This window comes from Leptopilina heterotoma, unplaced genomic scaffold (assembly GCF_015476425.1).
Source record: "Leptopilina heterotoma isolate Lh14 unplaced genomic scaffold, ASM1547642v1 Lhet_60, whole genome shotgun sequence".
Lineage (NCBI taxonomy): Eukaryota > Metazoa > Arthropoda > Insecta > Hymenoptera > Figitidae > Leptopilina > Leptopilina heterotoma.
In genome coordinates this window covers 5,880,487-5,898,391 of record NW_025111138.1, presented here as the reverse complement: position 1 = coordinate 5,898,391, position 17,905 = coordinate 5,880,487, and the positions used below count along the sequence as shown (strand labels likewise).

The window sequence follows — 17,905 nt, the reverse complement described above, 5'->3', positions numbered from 1 at the left end:
TGTATACATAAATAATTAAAATTGTAAATGAATTCAAAGCAATCGTTCAAATACACATTCACAGTATTGCCATATCAATCCGAGACATAAAGATTGTCTCGATTAAAAATTGATCGACATGTGAAAAAATCATTTTTAATAATTGTCAAAAGAAAAAAGAAAAAAAAATTTAAAAGTCTGGACAATTAGAAAAGATAATAATGATAAAAGCGAAAAAAAAGAAAAAAGAATTTAATAATCAAAAGTTCATAGGTGAAATGTTAATGAATAATCGTATCTCAGGATTATCGACTCTTGAAAACGTCAGTCAAAATGAAGTTTCTGTTTCTTTTTTCAATAAATAATTTCAAAGAAGCGAATCGTGGATTATCTATTACTCTCAATTTGCTTTCCAAGGACTATTGCCATTTTACAGTCATGAGCAATTGGCAAACTTTTCAATAGCTCCATTCACTTGATAACTAGTTAATACTGTTATAGTTAATTGATAATAAGACCTATTTAAAGGCATCAATTTACCACTGGACGAAAAAAAATCTGAGCTAATAATTTACAGTTAAATATTACATAAAGATATTGGAGAAAATATTTTTTAAAAAATCAAAATTATCTTATTTTCGCCTTAGACGAAAATATTTATTATTTATTTTTTCGTCTTAAACGAAAAAAATTTCAGTTCTCAATGTTCGAATGAAGGAAATTTTTATTTAATTCTTCAAATTTAATTTTTATTACAAGATAGTTTTGCAGCCCCAAAAAAAGATTAATTATAAAGTTTCTCAAGCAAAAAAAATTAAAGAAAACAAGAATCTAATTTTGTTTCTCGGTTTCCAGACGAGATTTTGACTTTATTCCCGACTCTATAAAATATTCTGATTCACAACAAAAATAATTTGATGCACAAACAAATTTGTCTAATACATTTATTTATGAATATCCTTGATTTGTAAAATTATACATAAACATTAAAAGTGATCTTTTTTATAAATATTTAATTATTATAATTTTTTCCCAGGAAATAAAGATTAACCAAAAAAAATTTTTAACTTTTTGAAATTTAATAATTTATACGAATTATTACTGTAACTTCTCCAAATTTATTTTCATAATTTCAATAAAATTCCATTATTTTCTAGAATTTTAAACTAAAATTCTTCTCTCAATCAATTATTTTCAATGATCTTTTAAAAAGTTTTTTGAGAATTCAATTAAAGCAAAAAAAAAAAAAGAAAATAGGTACAGCTAAAAAAATTCAGAAATCCACTTCAAATTTTATGAAATTTCGATTATATGAACATTTTTCAATTAAATAAATTAAATTAAATTAAATTAATTTTAAATAAAAATTTTTCAAAAACTAATTTTTTCAAAACACGTTTAATTGAAATGATATTAAAAATTCAATTATTTATCAAAATTGTAACCGCAACTCTTATAAAATCGAATTATTTTTAGAATTTTCAAAAAAATTATTCATTAAATAATTTTTAAGTAATAATTTTATGATAGTTCTTGTGAAGTTCGCGACGTTTATGATTAACTATTGGAAAAAAATTTAATATTTTTTCACGCAGAAAACAATGAAATTTTTGGTTTGAGAAATTTTTCTTTTTAAAAATTGATCATAAAAAACTTAATAAAAATTTTTTTTCAGACAAAATTTTATAAAAATTTGTATATGAAAATAATTTTTTCTCTCAATTGTTGATTATAAACGTGGTAAACGTTATCAAAATTATTAATACAAAAACCTAATTAAAAAAAAAAATTGAAAACATTGAAAAAATGAAAAATATTGTAAATAAAAAATTTCTACTTAGTTGAAAATTAATTTTGTACAAAAAATACAAAACAATAATTTAAGGGCTGTGATATAAATAAATATAAATTATATAAAAATTATAACATAATTTTGTCACTGTGAATAAATTAAGACAACAGAAAATTTTCTCAAATAACTAACAGACTATTAATCACAAAAGATATCTTACTAAAATTTAGAGAATCAATTACGTAGACAAAAAAGACTTCAAATCTACACTTTGTGTGGGTTATAATTTTGAAAAATTCAATATTTCATAAGAAAATAATTATGAAAGAGATTAAAATGTAATTTACCGTAGTAAAAAGTCTCTTCACCATATTTTAGTTTTAAAAATAAATTTAATTCATATCTACAATTTTGTCCCGAAAGTTCGAAACTCAGTTGATTTTATTTTATTTTGTTAACTCATTTATTTATTATTATATTTATCGTTATCTGTGAATTCAATCCCTCTATAATTATATATTCTTTTTTTTATTTTATATTAATTCCTTAATTTCTTTTCTAACTTCAAATTTTATTTTTTATAATAATATTAAAAAATATTAAAAAATTAAATTATAAAGTTTCTAAATGTTTCAATCTTTCAATAAAGTTTCAAAAATTTATAAGTTTTTACTAATTTTTAAAAAAAATTAATATAAATATAGAAAATAAATAAAAAATATAAATATTAAAGATTAATATTTACATTATTGATAAACATTTTTAACAAAAGCGAATATAATTATTTATTAATTTTTGAAAAAACTATTTCAATCACGTATAAATATTCAGTACTTTTCGATAATTAAAAAATTGCAAGAAGAAAATCCATGAAAACTAGATAGTTTTTCTTTGAAATACCGCAATTTTCGTGGAAGAAAACATTTGTTTCAGGGCGTTATGCGTACTACTTATTTGCAAGTAGTAGTGTCCGTGCACGACAGACATTGCGCATGTGTCTTTACATCAACGGCCGTTACTACTTACAACTTTAACTTTAATTTAACTTTAACTCCTTTAACTCTTTAAGTATAATTGATTTGAATTAGTTTAACTCTATTCAGAAATCAAATTTTATGCATAATTTATGCACTTTTTCAACTTTTGAATTTACCCTAAAAAACAAAAAACTAGTAAATAACTATTGTTCATAGTTTCATTCTAATTTTAAAAAGGTCAATAAACAAATATTAAATAAATAAAAAAGAAAGCAAAGAAAAGCTAATATCAGTCACCAATTCAAATTAAATAACATTTTTACTAATTAAAATGCAGAGATTAAAAAAAGAAATTAAACTATTTAATTAATTAACTAATAACTAATTTTGTTTATTTCTTTATTTTTAATTAACAAATAATAAATAAATTTAAAATAAAGAAAGAAATTAAATAAATTTAAAGTAAAGAAATTAATTAAATTAATTAATTTCATTTATTTTTTGGTAGTTCAGAACTTTATAGACATAATAATTCTTAAAATAATTAAATTATTTTTAGGATTAATTTAAGAAACTTTATTACTTTTCTTTATTTAGAATCTAATAAAAAAACAATAAATAATTTTCACTTTCATTATTTCTCTAAATTTGAATTATAATTAAAAATAAATAATTTGATAGTAAAAACTCTGATTCAAATAATATTATTCATACTAATCAAATTGTTAATAATGACTAATTATTAGGAACATTCACTTTTCAACTGAATAATTTAATTAATTTATTCATTTATTTATTTATTAGTTATAACTAATTAACTAATTTAAACAATTTTAAATTATAGTTCTTATTTATTTATTTATTTCAATTATAGTTAAAAAGGTAAAGTTAATGTTTTTTGAAATAACTAAAATTTTTTGTAATTAATTCAATTAGTCAACTATTTTCTTAGTTATGTACTTACTAATAATTAGTTATTCTTTACCAATAATTAGTTATTTTTTACTAATAATTAATTATTGTCTAAAAATAATTAGTTATTTTCTACACTCTGAATCTAAATTAGTAAAATTGTACTAAAAAATAGTAAAATTTCACTAATGGTTACTGGTAAAGTTGTTAATTAAATTACTAAAATATGACTAATTATTAGTAATATTTTACTAATAAATAATAATTTCTAGTAAGTCTGGTAATTTCTAGTAATTCTGATAATTTTTAGTAATTATGGTCATTTCTAGTAATTCCAGTAATTTCTACTAATTTTTAGCAAAATTTACCGCAATTTAAAAACAAAAACTCAATCACTAATTCAAATTACTAAATACTTTTACTAATTCAATTTAGAGAGCTACTAGCAATAAATTATTTTCAATCAATAATTATTTATTTTCTACCAATAATTAATTTTTTTTTTACTAATTACTGAAGCAAAAAATCAGTAAATGTTTCACTAACAATTAGTTATTTTTAACTAATTCAGATTTAGACGAAAAGATACCCAGCAGTATACAATAAATAAAAATAATTCCTTCTCTAAATGTTCTTTTTTTATCACGAATTTAGATTTAACTTCGAATATCCTAAGAAAAGAGTACAAATAAAAAGTAATAAATAAGAAAAAAAAAGAGAAAACGGAAAAACAAAACTTTTCAAAAAAAAAAAAAAAAAAAAGTAAACTTGAAAACTATCTATATATAAATACAAAATATATTCCTCGAATATAACGCATGTAAATTATTGTCCACGAGCACTGCGATAAAATCTACTCAAGGGTAAAATTTAGAATAAATTATTAAAATATACGCGCGCCCGAGAATACCTATTTCCTATATATATAATGCATTTTAAAACATTTAAAAAAAAAACATTAACAATGCATTGATCTTCCGGTTTTCCACTGGTTATTCGACCTTCAATTTTCTTTTTTTTTCCCTTCGCGCGAATAAAAAAAATACCACTCACACTTTTTTGTAAATGTAAATGGAGGGGAAAAAAACCTATATAAGTGGCACGTGTAAGGTAAGAATAATGATGAAAAAAAAGAAAAAAAAAGAAAAAGAGAACGATAAAAGATAAGATCGTAACGTCTTGTACACTGACCTTTTCCTTGTCGAAGACCTGTCCTGGCAAAGCGTGACCCTTGGAACTCCATTGGCACAGATGCTGTCCGCTGTATTCCGAGCAGACGACGTGGAAGCACGCGTGGCACTCTATAGGACAGAAAGATCCGCACATACAACAACATAGATTCCGATACGAATGATTTAATTTTCTATCAACTATTTTACTGTCGCAACCATTTTTCACTCCGTTAACAAGCAAAAAACTATTCTTTGCAGTTGCTGTTGTTGTTGTTGTTGTATTATCACTTCCGATTAAAGACTTGACGTTGTTATTATTATTATTGTTATTATTGTTGCTATTATTATTATTATTATTAATATTAATTGTTGCTTTAGAAAGTTCAATATCGGTATCACTAACCGATGAATTTTTCGAGATCAACAGTTGAGGACTACACCAGCACATGTGCCTGTGAAAGGACAATGGTCTTGCACATGATACAAAATGTTTATCGTCATAATCATCTAAACGGGAATTATTATCAATCACTAATTGTTCATCTTGATTGTTCTTGTGGGCAAGAACATTATTATGACTCTCAAGTACTTTACTTACATCAGGTGAGAATTGTTTTAAGGAAGGACACGAGGGAACGATAAGAGATGAGGAAGAGGTGGAGGAAGAAATTGATAAAGACACATTTGTTCCATTTGTAAAGGCTATTTGATTAGATGTCCGTCGTTGGGCAACTGTGGCGCCTCCTTTCGTCAGGAGTGTTGTATGATTCCCAGTTGTTGTCGTCGAAGATGATGATGATGTTGTTGTTGTGGAATCGGAATATAGAGAACGAATCGACTGGTTAGTCTCGTCGTAACTCTGGGAACTTTCGCAAACGCTCACCACTGACTTCTCCAGATTGTTTGGTTTGCCCGTTACCGTTGATACTTGCACGAATGAAATATCTGCCGTACAGTAGGTGCCATTTCCAGTGGCGGACAATTTACTGGTGCTAATAGCAAAATTATGGGGACAATCTCTTTGCTGTTGTTGTTGTTGTTGTTGATTGCTGGCGATATCCGACATCGACGACGGATTCGATGATGTGTTTGTTGAACCTTTACGTAGCATATAATTCTCTGAGTCAACAGTCAGCAATCGGGACATTGCTGCTTTTGGTGACTTTGAATTTTTACTCTGCTCATCGATCTGTCGATTGTCAGTTGTTTTTACTGATTGTGGTGATGTTTGATGGTGATGTTCATTTATCGACCTGATGCTGATTGTCTCATTGAGCTCCTCTGTTGTCGGCAGTAATGTTGGGCTACGTAATTCGTGAATCTTGCCAGGCAAGATCACGGACTGCACCTGTGCCACTGTAGAAGCGCTTGATGCGCGCTTCATCACTAATCACTTGACCTCTTTGGATCATTAGATAACAATTAGGTCTTTAGACGATTCATCGTTAACGAAATCCTCTCAGGCGAATCCTGTTCCTCCTTTAAATTACCATCTTCCATCTTGTCCCAAACAAGATGTCCAGTACTTCACAAATTTCTATCTACACGATAGATATCTGCCACAATTTTATACTGCTTTTCGAAAATTTCTATCTACAAGATAGAGTCATCTGCTTTTCAAAAATTCGTCTTGAAAATTTTCACCTTTAGTACAGAAACCCACTAGTTAAAGTTTAGAACTCTCCAACTAATGTTTTCAACTCTCCAGCTAAAGAAGAGAAGAATCCTAAAGAACCACAACTACTTGACAAAATTCGACAAATCGGATCATTTTTCGAACAAGGAATCATATTTTCCTTCGGTCAAGGTCAAAAGAAAGATGAAACTATAGTGAAAATTTGAACCGGTCACGAAGACGACGACATGAGTCGTTGTAGAGAGATCATGACAGGCAAAAAGAGATAAGAAATCTCTCTCTCTCTCTCTCACTCGTGTGCGGGTGTCCTCGTGTAAATTCGTTTTCCACGAGTCTTACTCCTCCCTCGACGCACGACCTTTATAAACGCGAGATTCGAAGCGAAACGAAACCGGTTTCGACGCAGCCCACTACAGTGAGCGCAATTTTCGCCGGAACCCACTACAGAAGCCTCGAGACCTGAGCGATTCGACAGGTTTTTCAAGCATCGCTTTTTGCAGGTTCTTTGAAGAAAAAGATTCTAGCACTTGATCGTTAATGACTCTCTTTCCTCTCTATCAAGATCCTTTCTCTCTCTCTCCTCTCCTCCACCTCCTCCTTTCTCATCCATATATTATACATTCGTCAAGTGAAAAAAATCGCCTTTCTTTCCTCTAATACATCTCCACTGTCAATTTTCATTTCTCTTTACCAATAACTAAACTTTTTCTTCACTTTTTTTTTCCTTCTTGTCGGGTACTTCTCTTTCTTCTTTTCAAATATTTTTTTGTCTTCTTACTTTTCACCAAGTAGATTTCTTACTCTTCTGGTAAGAACTCTTTTAACTACCAAGTTACTCTCTTCGCAAATAAGTGGTAAATTCGTGTACTCTTTTACCAAGTAAATTTTACTCCTATCAGGCAAATTTCTTCACTCCACTAAATTTTTCTTCACTAAACTTCTTGTCGTAAATAAGTATCAAACAGTACAAGTAAATTCTTTTACCAACTACTTGTATTTTCCACCAGTTACCGAATCTTTAGGTACTTTCAGTTGTAACAAAATCAGTTGCTCCATAACAAAACTTTGATACAAAATCGTAACAATTTTTAGTCGTTTAACTAAAATTTGTATGAAGAAAAACTTTTCCCAATGAAAACTTGTGTAAGAAAACAGTTTGCCGACGAAAATTTGTTGTAAGAAACCTTTGCTGACAATTTGTTGCAGAGAAATTAGTTTGCTGACGAAAATTAGTTGCAGAAAAAGTGTAAAAAATTTGCTGAAGAAAAAATTAGTTCCATCAAAAATTTGTTGCTGAAGAAAAAATTGGTTCCATCAAAAAAATAGTCTCAAAGAAAATTATTTGACGAAAAAATGGGTTCCAACAAAACTTTAACCCAGCGAAAATTTATTGCAGGAAAATTTTTTTGTAACAAACAGTGTAACAAAAATCGATACCTAGCTAGCAACTACATTGCCTTATGCATAACTCCTAAAATTTCATATTATCACTTTTTTGTCATCTCATTTAGCATGTTACGGATTATCACTTTTTTTTGCACTGTATTCTACAGCAGTGAGGTATAGAAAAAAAATTTTTTCTGCTCTCTAATATTCAAAAAAAAACTTCTTTTTTCCTTCCTCTTCTTTTTCTTCCTTTTGTTTTTTGCAATTTCACGAAAAAAAGAAAGGCAGAAGTAGAAATTTTGACTGACTGTCTTTTCCTTTGTCGAGAGAGAGAGAATCGGCGATCGATGCGATCAGACGACTTTTACGAGCTTGCCAGGGACGATATCATCTTCAGGGGTGACCCTCTTTTTCTACACTTGGGTTTTTCGAAAAATCGCCAAAACAAATTGAATATTTTGGCTCATTTTTTGGAATTTAGAAAGGGGTGGGGGAGAAAATTTTTGTTAAGCACTTGGTGTTTTAGGATAGAAAATTTCACTGTAACTATGCACTTTATATATCTCCTTTTTTTTGCACTTCCACCACTGAGTAAATCCGATTTAATTAGCACAATTTTTTTCACTCGAGAGCAAAAAAAAAGAAAAAGAAATTTTCACTTTGGATGGAAATTTATTGGAATTAATTCACTTTGTTCGTATTTTGTCTCTCTATCCGGAGGGGACACTTGAAAAATCTTATCTTCTTGTAAGTTAGATTCGCGTTTACTAAAAAGCACTGACCAGATTTTATCTTTTCTTTTTTTTTTCTTGTAATATATAATGCGTCTTGTGGCGAGAATCAGTGCCGGAGAAGTGTCATGGTAGAGTTCCAAGCACGCACTGGTCGACCCGACTGTCGAGCGACTAGAAGGCAAAAGAGATGGTGCACGACTGCTTCCTCCGGTTGTATCGTTCTTTTTTATTCCGCGCAAGATCACTTCTGTTTGACGATAGTGATCCGGGGTTTCTTTTTTCTTTCTTGTATATTTTTTGCCATTTGTCTTTGCCGTTTAATTGTTGGGAATGTTTTTCAGTTTCGTTTGCTCGATGATCTCGACACTTGAAAATTTGTTGGCAAGGAGAAAAAATTGTATATTAGAGTCGGTAGCGGTTCAGCTCACAGCTGACCGGCCGGTTCGCCAGGTTCGGTCAATAGCCATAGCTCGCACCAAAGAGTCGAGGACCGCTCATGCTCGAGTTCGGTTTAATCCGCAGTATGTCGGTTGTCTTCGTGGCCTTTACCCGTTCAGGACAGTATTATCGTACTTCAGAACCCCGAGTCTCGAGAAAATCTCTTCGATTTTATTTCACTCTCTTGCGAATCGTGAAAAAAATCTAAAAATTTTTTTTAATTTTAAACCCCTCTCTAATTTTATTCTTTTGAAATTCGCCAGAATTTCAAAAGAATAAAATTACAGGGGGGTTTAAAATTTAATCGTTCGATTTCAGAACATCCGGATTTAAACCAAAATTCCAATTTTGATCTTCAGTTGTTAAGAAACTAAAATTTCGAATCAGATTCAAATTTCGAATATTATCAATTATCAACTGATCATCACCCCCTTTTTTTTGGAGCAACAATAGAAAGATTCTGTCTCTACTACCGACGAATAAATTTCGGTTTAAAACGCATTTTGAATGAATAATTCCGACAAAAAAAAGAGAATAAAAAATGACCCTGAAATATGCATTGAACTTACGTTAATGAATTGGATAATATTGATGGCAGGTAGAAAAAAGCTTAAAGAATACAGTACCGTCCGCAATTGTCAGTCCACCCATTTTTAAAGGAATGACAAAAATTTTTTAACATAAAATTCATGAAAACTAAAATTTTTTTTGGTTTATATTTTGAAAGACGATAAAATTTTGAAAAGAATAAGACCTTACAGAAGTCATTTGGACAAAATTTGTAGAAGATATTCCTAAAAATCGTCATTTTCAATGTTTTACAAAAATTTAAATAACTTCTAAAATAATGAACGCTTTTTAATAATCTTAGGCTTATTTTAAAGGTCTTTTTCTACGGAATAAGAATTACTTATAGGCATTAACCTGTCATTTTTAACTTGGAATAAGCATGACGTCAAAATTAGACAAAAAAATTGGAAAAATTTGAAATCAATTTTTTGTACTAAAAACTATTCTAGAACATATATAAAACATGATATGGTGTAGATTTTTTAAGAAATTTTAATAAAAATATATGTTTGAATTTCAAAAATTATTTTTCTTTTAATAATATTATTTCAAATTTTTTGAATTTTTTTGTCCAACTTTGACGTCAAGCTTATTCCAAGTTAAAAATTACAGGTTAATGCCTATAAGTAATTCTTATTCTGTAGAAAATGGTCTTTAAAATAAGCCTAAGATTATTAAAAAGCGTTCATTATTTTAGAAGTTATTCAATTTTTTGTAAAACATTGAAAATGACGATTTTTAAGAATATCTTCTACAAATTTTGGCCAAATGACTTCTGTAAGGTCTTATTCTTTTCAAAATTTTATCGTCTTTCAAAATATAAACCAAAAAAAATTTTACTTTTTATGAATTTTATGTTAAAAAATGTTTGTCATTCCTTTGAAAATGGGTGGACTGACAATTTCGGACGGTACTGTATGAAATTCAAAAATCGAATTACATAATGCAAAGCAAAAAAAAAAAATTTCTAATTTTCTTTTTACGTTCTTTTAAAAGCTCACTGAACGAATTTCCACTTCCTTTTGACCTGCCTTAAGAATTTTGTTACTCATTGAATTTTATTGATCACCAGCTTCTCATTATAAGAAGCAAACAAGAAGAAAATATACAAGACAAAAGTAATCAACAAAAGTACAGTCAGAAAAAAATTTTGTTTCAAATATTACCACCAGAATTTTGGTTAAATCAACGAAATATGAAAACTTAAAATTATAAATTTTAGGTCCATAAAAACTTTGGTTTTTAAAAACTTAAGTCTATAAAAACTTCGGTTTATGAAAAGTTCGATTTTTAAAAAATTAAGTTTGTAAAAACTTCGGTTTGTACACATTTAGGTCTATAAAACCTTCGATTCATCAAAATTTAGGTCCATAAAAAGTTAGGTTAATAAAAATTTAGATTTATAAAAATTTAGGTTCATAAAAATTTAAGTCTATAAAATTTTATGTTTATAAAAACTTAGGTTAGTACAACAATTTACAGAGAATTGCTTCAAACGTAATTTTTTGCTGAGTGTATAACTAACAAAAATAAATAATCGATAAAAATTTTCACCTTCTCAAAAAATACACCTTGTTGCTAACGGTACTTCTATACCCAACAACCATTCCCAATTTTACTTAACATTCAATCAATCGAATAAAGAAATCAACTCACAATAATTGCGCATGAGCAAAAAATATTTTCAAATATCTTCATACCGACGTTTCATTAAATTTTCATTCTCGCACAGTTCATAGACAAAAATATCATTAAAGCTGACACGATGCAATATTTGTCCAAGCAAAATTCTCAATTCTTTAATATTTCAAAAGATTTTCATCTCTCAGAATATAATACTTTTAGTCGTCTTTTAACCTCTTTTGAAATTCAAATAAGTTTTTCACATACATAGAACTACACACCCTACACAACACTAGTTTTGCAAACGAGAAAATCAGTTGAATTTTATCGCGAGAGATTTAAAAATGAAAAATAAGCAACATCAATAAAAAGTGCTTTTACACTTTAAAGTTTAAAACCTTTCACTTACTTCTAATTTCAATTATTCAAAACTTCAATAACTTTGTTAAATAAATATTTAATCATTTGTTTTTCCACGGGAAATAAAATTTAAAAAATTTCAATTTAAAACCTTCTGAAATTTAATAATTTTGAAAAATTACAACCATAACCCTTCCAAAATTCAATTATTTAATACAATTATTTTAAATTAAACTTCATCTCTAAATCAATTATTTTTAATAATTTTCCTAAAGTTCTTCGAGAATTCAATTATTTAAATATAAAAATTCAATTTTTTACGATAATTGTAAAAAATTAATTCAAGAAATTCTTAGAATTAATTTTTTTCAAATATTTGAAATATTTTTTGAAAGATAATAGTTTTTCAATTCTATATAATTGAACAAACTCCAAAGAATTGAAATTCGGTCAAATCTTTTAAAAATAATTGAAATTTGATAAAACTTTTTAAAAATAATTAAATTTTTGAAAAATGTAAAAAAAATAATCAAATTTTTGAAGAATTCTAATTATAAATATTAACATGATCTCTCCGAAATTTTAATAAGTCTAAAAAAGTAATTTAAACAAATTTTGAATTTATCATTGTTCAAAGATAATTAAATTGGCTCCTATTTAAGTATATTTTCCATATGTTTTAATCTTAAAGTTAAAATATAATACTATGAAAATAAGAAAAATTTTCTTAAAATAAAAAAATATTCTTATTTTAAGAAACTTTTCCCTACTTTTTCCTTTTAATTTTAAGAATAAAACACATGGAAAATATACTTAAATAGGAGCCAAGATTATATTCTTAAATTTAGAATATCGTTTTTTCAGTGATTGTAATGTTATTTTTCGAAAAAAATTAAATTTCTTAAAAGAATTTCTTAAAAGAACTCTTGGAAATATATAATTCAAAATATTGTAATTAATTGAATTTTTAAAAAATTAGAATGAAAAAAATTCTAAGAATTCACTTTTTTCAAAAATATTTTAATATAATTTTTATAAGCTAACTTTCATTAGTTTTCACTATCAAAATTTACATTTGAAGATTTTTCATTTAAATTTTTGAGAATTCAATTATTTTCAAAATTTACAATTAAAATTTTCCAAAAGTTGATTTTGAAAAATTTTAATAAAATACTTGATGAAAAAAATCAATTATTTTCAAAATTAAATTTTCCAAAATTTCAATTCTTCAAAATCCTTTTAATTATATATATTTCAAAATTTAATTAAAAAAACTATTCAAAAATAATTTTTGAAAAATTTGTCTATTGTTATTTTTCACACTAGTATAAAAATCAAAATAAGTTGCATTTTCTACTAAAAATGTAGTATTTTGTTGGAAAATTTGGAAGAAAAATCGAGAAAAAGTCGCAGTTTTTGAAAATAAATAAAAAAAAAGTCGAAAAAGTCATAATAACCGAGGCTTGTTATTTAGAACAAATAAAATTCATTTGAATACCAATTAAAATTTATATGAACCAAACAAAATTTATTTGAAACAAATAAATAATTTACTACTCTATAAATTTGAATCAGTTAAAAATAACTGATTTAGAAGCAAAAATTCTGTCATTAATTTAAATAGAAATATTTCTAGTAACATTTAGTTAAGAATAACTGATTGGCAATTAAAAATAACTTAAGTTTCAATAGATTTTTTTGACTGATTTATTTAGTCAAGTTTAAATAATTTTCCATTATTTTTTTTTACTGAAAATCAGTCATTTTTTTAACTGGTTCAAAAGAAAAAAGTCAGTCACTGATTGTCGATAAGAAATAATTAATGTTTCAGTAGATTTTTTAAACTGATTAAAGTAGTCAAGTTTAAATAATTTTTCAGTTATTTTTTTACTGAAAATCAGTCATTTTTTTAAATTAATTCAAAATCAAAAAGTCAATCACTGATTGTCAACAAAAAATAATTGATGTTTCAGTAGATTTTTGAACTGATTCAGAAACAAAAAGTCAGTCACTGATTGTCACTTAAATTTACGATTTTTAACTGATTCAAATTTAGAGAGTGGACATAAAAAAAACCTATGTACAAAATAGAAAAGAAAAAAATATTCGCGATGAAAATTTCCACCCTCTCTTTGAATCAACATTTTTTAAGTGTACATAAAATCTAAAGTCACTTCCTTAATCTAGTACACCTGATTTTATCCAGCAGCTTGTCTTAGCATCAGCATGAATATTTCCTCTGCAAAAGCGATACGTTAACCGAGTAATCGATTAAATCAAGCCGAAGGCGAACAAGGTGTGTGCGACAGCCGGAAGGTTAGCTATGTTACACCCACGAATGTTTCTGTAACGCGTTTAAGAGAAGAACGGCATTATCATTTTATGTATATATATATATATACGTTAACGTGAAACTTTGTCCTCGTGTACAATATGCAATACGATTATTATGATCGGCGGCATTACAAAATGTGGAAACAAGTTTATGCACACAGAAAACTCATCTTACTAATCACACATTGCACGTGGTACCAAGTCTGAATTCTTAATGACCGCACATTAGAATATTCCGATGATGGAATACTGATGATGATGAGATGAGTTTTAGATAAGCAAACGAAAGAAATGACGATTAATGAAACTATATATTCTTTTTAAAAAAGAATTCTCTTGGAAAATATGAATAAAATCCACTGATTGTGAGAAGCTGTATATAAAATGAGAAATGATTCTTGTTTTTAATTGCGAAATTTAGAGAAGGAAATTTTTTTCTCAATTTTCCCTTTTTTTGAGAGTGTGTAGGGGGTCAATAGACTCTAAAAAAGGCAGTTCAAATTCATGTCCCAACGGGATTTTACTCTGAAGAAAAATTTTTGAATTCCAATAAATCGATTTGTATTATGTCTTTCAAATTAATATTTCTATTTGTATCAAATAATTTCCAAGTCAATTAAATTGCATTTGCATCAAGTAATTAAATTATTGGTTAAAATATTGAAATTACTGATTTAAATATACTTCAGTATATTTTCAAATACAATTTATTTGACTGAAATTAAAATTATTTTAATCAAGGAAATGTTTATTTGATAATAGATACAAAGTTTTTCTAAGAATATCAAATTGAGACAAAAACTGTATCAAAATTTTGATACTTTTTGATTCAAAATAAATTCTATTTGTTACGATAAATTTTTGTTTGGACTAAATAATTAAATTTATTAGCAACAAATAGTTTTCTTGAAAACTAACAAAATTAAATTGTAACTAATAAATTTTTTTTAATTTTTTCAACCATTTTTAAATACAATTGTTGAAAAAATTAAAAAAATTGTTACAATTCAATTTATTAGGTTCCAAAAAAACTTTATTTATTGCTAATAAATTTAATTTGAACAAAATAAAATTGTATCGTAACAAATAATTATTTGAAGCAAATATTAGAAATTAATTGTAAGAAATAACATTTATTTAAACTAAATAGAATTTTATTAGCATAAAGAAAAATTTTATTTCTTACAATTCAATTTTATTTGATTCAAAAAAATTTTATTTGTTGCTAATAAATTTTTTTTTGTCCCAAAGGAAATTTTATTGCAAGAAATACAATTCATTTGAACCAAATTAAATTTTATTGGTTACATTTCAATTTTATTTGGTTCAAAATAATTTTATTTGCTTTACAATTCAATTTAATTTAGTTCAAAAATATATTTGTTGCGAATAAATTTTTATTTGTTCCAAATGAAATTTTTTTGTACCAAATGAAAATTTATTTCACCAAAATAGAACTGAATTGTAAAAAATAACATTTATTTGAACCAAATAGAATTTTATTTGATTCAAAAAAATTTTTTTTGTTACAATTTAATTTAATTTGGTTCAAAAAAAATTTTATTTGTTGCTAATCAATTTTTTTTGAATAAATGCATATTTTTGTAACAAGCAAGATTTATTTGAACCGAATAGAATTTTATTTGGTTCAAAAAAAAAGTTATTTCTAAACAATTCACTTTTATTTGTTGCTAATAAATAAAGTTCATTGAAACCAAATAAAATTGAATTATAACAAATAAAATTTATTTGAACCAAATTAAATTGAATTGTAAGAAATAAAATTTATTTGAACCAAATACAATTGAATTGTAAGAAATAAAATTTATTTAAACCAAATACAATTGAATTGTAAGAAATAAAATTTATTTAAACCAAATACAATTTACTTGTAGTAAGTATAATTCAATTTTATTTGGTTTAACAAAAATTTAATTTGTTACTCTTTTTTGGTTAAAAAAAATCTATTTGTTGCTAAAAAGTTCTATTTGGTCCAAATAAAAATTTTATTTCCACCAAAAAAAATTCATTTGTGCCTAAGAAAATTTCTTTAAACCAAATAGAATTGAATTGTAAGAAATAATACTTATTTGAACGAAATAAAATTTTATTTGGTTCAAAGAAATTATGTTATTTCTTACAATTAAATTTTATTTGTTGCTACTAAATTTTTCTTTGTTCCAAATCGAATTTTTTTTTATCCAAATAAAATTTACTTCAACCAAATAGAATTTTATCTGGATAAAAAAATTGGATTCATTATATTCAATTTTATTTGGTTCAAAAAAATTTTATTTGTTGCTAATAAACTTTATTTTTTGGTCCACAAGAAATTTTATTGTAGCAAATAATGTTTATTTAAACCAAATAAAATTGAATTGTAAGAAATAAAATTTATTCAAACCAAATAAAATTGAATTGCGTAGCAAATAAAAATTATTTAAACCAAATAAACTTTACTTGTAATAATTCAATTTTATTTGGTTCAAATAATTGTTGTTTTGCTACTCTTATTTGGTTAATAAAAACTCTGTTTGTTGCTAATAAGTTCTATTTGGTCCGAATAAAAATTTTATTTCCACAAAAAAAATTAATTTGTTCCTAAGAAAATTTATTTGAAACATAAAAAGTTTAGTAGTCTTTGATTTTTACACATTTTCTCTGATTTCTTCGAATTGCAAATTACAAAACGCAGATTACAATTATTTAAGAAAAATTGCGTCTTTAAAATAAAAATGGCTACTCAAAGTTTTATTGTTATAACCCATCAGTAAATGAAGGACCTCGAGTCAGTAATAGCTTCTATCAATTAACTGCTAATTGAAATTACAGTTAATTGAATGGAGCATCTCTTATATATATACAAGTATGTAATAGTAGCTAAAGACGATTCATTGAATCAGTTCAAATAAATATCCTCACTTTCGTTAATTGCATATATAGCTCGTTTCTCAAAAATTCATGTTAAAAACTAAATTTCCCTACTATAATATTTTTCGCACATTCCCTACATTTCCCTTCTGAAAAAAAGAAAAAAACAGTAAAATTTTAATTCCTTCTGCTTTAACTCCCAAAAGGTGGGATTTTCATAAAATCCAACTGGGAGTTAAAGGTAAATTTTTCACTAATTAAAATCTACAAATGGCTTCAAAAATTTGTATTTTTTTATCGATATCTTGCCAAACAAAACCGCAATTTCCATTTTGATATCCTCTCAAATAATATCTACAAATTTCTATCGATAGAAGAATAATTTTTCTCTCCTTGTTCTTATATTGAGATAGGGACGTTGGGATTGCATATATGTGATTTGATTATCACGTTTACTTTCGTTCTTATTCGAATGCTGTGCAATATTTACAAAGGTGTGTGAGAGTGAGTAAAATACGCGCTTTGACGACCGAAGGGTTCTCTCTCCACTGTATATACATATATATATATATATATATATATATATATATATATATATATATATAAGCAGAAAGGGATGTGACAAGGATGTGAAAGTGAAAAGTTAAAGGAGTAGAAAGGGAGCTCGGGGACATGGGATGATCGAATCTATGCACACGCATGCGCTTCATATTAAACATCCTGTTCAAGGTCGAATTCAACGCCGTTCCTCAATCTAAAGTCGCCCTGAACCCGCGTTTATTTATTCTTATTATTATCATTATGTACGTACAAAAAATCATTTTTCATCTATTATCTCAAAAAACAATCAAATTTTAAAAAATTGACCAAAAGTACTGACTTTTGGTCCATTTTTTACAATTTCATTGTTTTTTGAGTATTTTTCTTTATAGTACTTACGGTACCAACAAAAAATTAAACTACAATGAGAAAAATTTATTTTATTTAAATAGCCAATTATTATTATCAAATATAAGTATTTACTTGAATAGAATAATTTTTATTCAAATCAAATAAATTGTATTTGAACCAATCAATTTTATTCAATTCAAATAAATTGTCTTTGAAACAATAATTTTAGT

The 17,905-nt window shown here is 26.1% G+C and overlaps 1 protein-coding gene across 2 annotated transcripts in view; it reads right to left on the bottom strand.

Moving 5' to 3' along the window:
* Window positions 1-17,905, bottom strand: part of LOC122509398 (phosphatidylinositol 3-kinase regulatory subunit alpha) — a 114,929-nt gene that overhangs the window by 29,664 nt on the left and 67,360 nt on the right. Inside the window, exon 6 of one of the 2 annotated variants that reach the window (XM_043623431.1) lies at window positions 4,852-4,961. In XM_043623431.1, the coding sequence (XP_043479366.1) occupies window positions 4,852-4,961 (110 nt within the window). Of the gene's footprint in view, window positions 1-4,851; window positions 9,178-17,905 lie in introns of those variants that run through there. The other variant, XM_043623430.1, reaches the window with a different exon arrangement.